Source organism: Dipteris shenzhenensis, chromosome 1 (genome assembly GCF_047967505.1).
Source record: "Dipteris shenzhenensis isolate YYH24624 ecotype China chromosome 1, Dip_SZ_1.0, whole genome shotgun sequence".
In the NCBI taxonomy this organism is placed as follows: Eukaryota; Viridiplantae; Streptophyta; class Polypodiopsida; order Gleicheniales; family Dipteridaceae; genus Dipteris; species Dipteris shenzhenensis.
This window is the reverse complement of record NC_141596.1, coordinates 52,911,607-52,915,105: the sequence shown is the minus strand read 5'-3', so window position 1 is coordinate 52,915,105 and position 3,499 is coordinate 52,911,607. Positions and strand designations below refer to the sequence as shown.

General features: G+C 44.6%; 1 protein-coding gene across 1 annotated transcript; it reads left to right on the top strand.

Annotated features, from left to right (window-relative positions):
• The first annotated feature begins 2,034 nt into the window (after nt 1–2,034).
• LOC147906020 (cytochrome b561 domain-containing protein At4g18260-like) lies at nt 2,035–3,222 on the top strand. Its single transcript, XM_087392564.1, has 4 exons — nt 2,035–2,266; nt 2,411–2,559; nt 2,662–2,797; nt 3,040–3,222. The coding sequence occupies exons 1-4, from the start codon at nt 2,048–2,050 to the stop codon at nt 3,199–3,201; spliced, it is 666 nt and encodes a 221-aa protein (XP_087248690.1). The 5' UTR covers nt 2,035–2,047; the 3' UTR covers nt 3,202–3,222.
• Nucleotides 3,223–3,499: the final 277 nt, after the last annotated feature.

Here is a 3,499-nt window from a genome sequence, read left to right as displayed (position 1 = left end):
TTGAGGGATTTACAACATCAAAAAGTTCTAAAGGAGGCACACATGCCTACCACTTGGACTAACACCAAGGGAGTTGACTCTTGAGGGAGTTAGAACATAGTAAAGTGTGTAAAGGAGGCACATGCATACCACATGAATGACTTTTGTTTGAAGGTCAAGTCATGTTACTATGGTAGCTACTACACTTCGAATCTTATAGCAAGCTAGCGATTGTTGGGAAAATATTCTCAAGAATATAAGGTACAACTTTGAGAGGAAAATGTACAAACATTTACCCTTCTAAAATTTTAAATACTAGGACGTACAAAAGTACAACTTTGAGAGAAAAATGTACAAACATTTACCCTTTGAAAAGACTAGATCTTGAGAAGAGTCTTGATGTGTGAGCCCATATAATTTTTACTTTTTGAGAAACTAAGGTGTAGGGGGACTACAAGCATCTATGTCTTTTGCTTAATGCGATAAAAGGGGTCTAAGTGTCACACAATCAAAGTGGCATGTGTCTTAGATTGACCAAGACCTCTAGGCAAGTTAGAGGAGGATTGTAGTCTTATCCACACAAATAGTTGTGATGAGTAAGTATATATATTTTTACTCTTATTAAGATCTCGATCTGACCTAACATGGACTTTGCAAGTGTGTGCTTGAAATATCTTTGCATATATTATGCTAGCTCTTGAGGCAACAAGCCACAAACAATGGTCTAAGATGGTAAGAGTAGATGCATTAATGAAGTGGGGTTGTGCTCCTGCAAATAATTAGAATTTGATTTGAAATGAGAAGTATTTTCGATTGCCATATTGAATGTTGGATTGTGATTGTGGATTGTATTAGGCAACAAGAACTATTGTCAAGAAAAGGAGTTTTGATAAGTCTACCTCAAATCTATAAAAAAGGTGACACCCTTTTGGAGTCAAGTCAAAAGTGGCATTTAGCTGCTCACCATTTCCCTTAGGAGGAGACTGGGCCTTTCCTTACTTTGTCATAGTATGAACTCACTGTTTCATTATATTATAGATTTCTATTGACTTGCAAAACATATTATATGCTCAGAATGAAGCTCCATGCATGTAGAAAGTCTTGCAATAATTGAGTTGTGAACTGTTGGTTGTGTGGTTTTGGGAAGCAGATGGAGTGGTTAGATGTAGAAGATGTAAAGTACTTAGTGGTGTCAACCATGGGGTCAGTGTGGCAAGTTGTTGTGATGGGGAGATGCAAACGATATAAGGGTGTTTATGCATTGGTGCCCCCCCATGAGAGAGTAAGTTGACATGGCCTTAGCATGTGTGAAAATTATTAAATCTGTGAAATGGGGATGCCCATGTGGATGGGTCGCCAAGAACCCCACCCATGCCCAGCGCATTGTTGACAAAGGGCTTGAGCACCCCAATAGGAAGACATGCACACCCTACGGACTTGTTAGTAGTCCAAAGTTGTGTTTCATCAGGCGTCTGTTGTGTATGTAACCACACATGTTTTGGTTTCAAAGTTGTGTTTCATCGGGCGTCTGTTGCGTATGTAACCACACGTTTTGATTCCATGGGTGGGTATCAATCCTATGCAGAATGCACGTCTCCTCTCTTTGTTTGTGGGAAGGCGACCCATTGCAGCTTACTGGGTCCAAATTCTCGAGTCTTAACGAAGGGAGATCAAGGGATGTGGGATGAAGGAGGGAGAACAACTTGGGGGGGGGGGGGGGGGGGGGTATGTAGAAATATGGGGTTTTGTTTGGACATGTACGCTGTGGCGGGGCAAATAGGGTTGAAAACGACGAAGGGAGCAGGTGGAGCCATAATAAAGCGGGAGGTCCAGAGTAATAAAGAGCGAAGCAAAGGTCGACGGGGGAGGATCTGATATACCTGGAGGCTCCCAACTCAAGCGGCCAAAAACGGGGACACGTTCTCTCCACACGACATCACCACCGTCGCTTCCTGCCACCCTCGCTTCACTCTCAGCCACTATGCTCTCCCCCTCCTTCTGTTTATAAACCCACCTCCTCGCCTCGTATCTCAGCTTTGTTGCCCACATCTCTCCTTCCTTCCCTCCTATGGCTTCCTCTTCCCTCCTCTCCTTCCTCCTCCTCCTCCTCCTCTCTTCCATCGCTTCCGTCTCCTGCCAAGGCTCCTCCCCCTCCGTAGATCTCTATCGTGCCCATGGATGGCTCCTCTGGGCTTCTTTTGGTGTCCTCTTCCCCTTCGGAGTTCTCCTCTCTAAATATGGCAAGGATTCTATCAAGTCCTGGTTCCACTTCCACTGGTCTGTGCAGGTGAGTCCCTCTTACAGCATGCGAGCTCCTCGCTATGCAGGCTTGCTCCTCATCGAGGAGGCGCTTAAGAAGACACGCATTGCAAGGTTCCTGTAGTTTGTCATCTGACTACGTCATTCTCCTCTGTTTGAATCTCCTCTGTAGTTACTAGGGACCTTCTGCGCTACTGCTGGGATTGCCATTGGTTTAAAGGAGTTTGATGCTCTTGTTGATTCCACCCATGCCAAGCTTGGCTTATCGCTGGGCTTACTGATCTGGATTCAACCTCTGCTAGCAGCTATCAGACCGAAGAAGTAAGCATAGCGAAATCTCCCCTAGTCCTGTACAACGACTCCTTTATGTAGATCTACGAATAGCAGGCATAGCTCATTTCACCTGATGCCTTTGATGAGCAGAGGGGGGTCATCTCGCCAGGTCTGGTACTTTAGTCACTGGCTATTTGGAACTGGAGCTGTGATCCTTGGATGGTTTAACATTTTCAAGGGTCTCGACCTGTACGTGCAGGATTGGCCGCAAGACGGTAGTTTAAGGGTCAGTGCCATTTTATCGAAGGCAGTGCCTGTGTGCTTTCACATAAGCTTAGATTTTTTAGATACGAAGCATCTTGTGAGTCGCGTCCTCTCTTTGTGTGCATCGTGCGGATCGTGCTGTGCAGTGCATAACGGCTGCCTGGATGTGGGCGAAACTTGCGTATTGAGGAATAATAGAAAGGTAGGTGTTATGGATCGTCAAATTGAGTCTCCGAGGACTTAAGCGTGTGGTTTGTGTTGCAGGGATTGTATATAGCGTTTTCTGTGCAAGTGGCTGTGTTAGCGTTTGTGTATCTGCTCTTAGACAGATCGGCGCATTTTAGAGAGCAATTGAGAACGTCTGAAGTACTCCCCGAATTGCAGCTCAAGGCTGGGGAGGCAGCGAAAGATATGAACCTCGTATAAGCAGTGGAGATAGATGTAAAGATGAACCTTGGCAGCAAAAAGATGATGTATATTTTATCGTTCTTTGTTAAACACCGCCTTGAATAGATAGCAACGGTACCTTTCTTTGTCTTTTTGTAATGGCCATAGAGTCGTAGTTTGACTGATGTTACAAACTTGTCCCAGAATGAAAGTGCTCTTGCACTTACTGCACGCGATTGTTTTTTTTTCCTAACTTTGAGGAACGTGTATTATGATATCGTCGAGATTGTAAAACGAAAAAGTGGACGTGTACATCTGCTCTCACATATTCGCTTTC

What these genes read in the sequence shown, in the direction of transcription:
- LOC147906020 (XM_087392564.1), top strand. Translation starts at nt 2,048, where the DNA reads ATGGCTTCCTCTTCCCTCCTCTCCTTCCTCCTCCTCCTCCTCCTCTCT. An exon ending in GCAGCTATCAGACCGAAGAA is followed by an intron (nt 2,560 to 2,661) that starts GTAAGCATAGCG and finishes TTTGATGAGCAG; the next exon opens with AGGGGGGTCATCTCGCCAGG. An exon ending in CGCAAGACGGTAGTTTAAGG is followed by an intron (nt 2,798 to 3,039) that starts GTCAGTGCCATT and finishes TTTGTGTTGCAG; the next exon opens with GGATTGTATATAGCGTTTTC.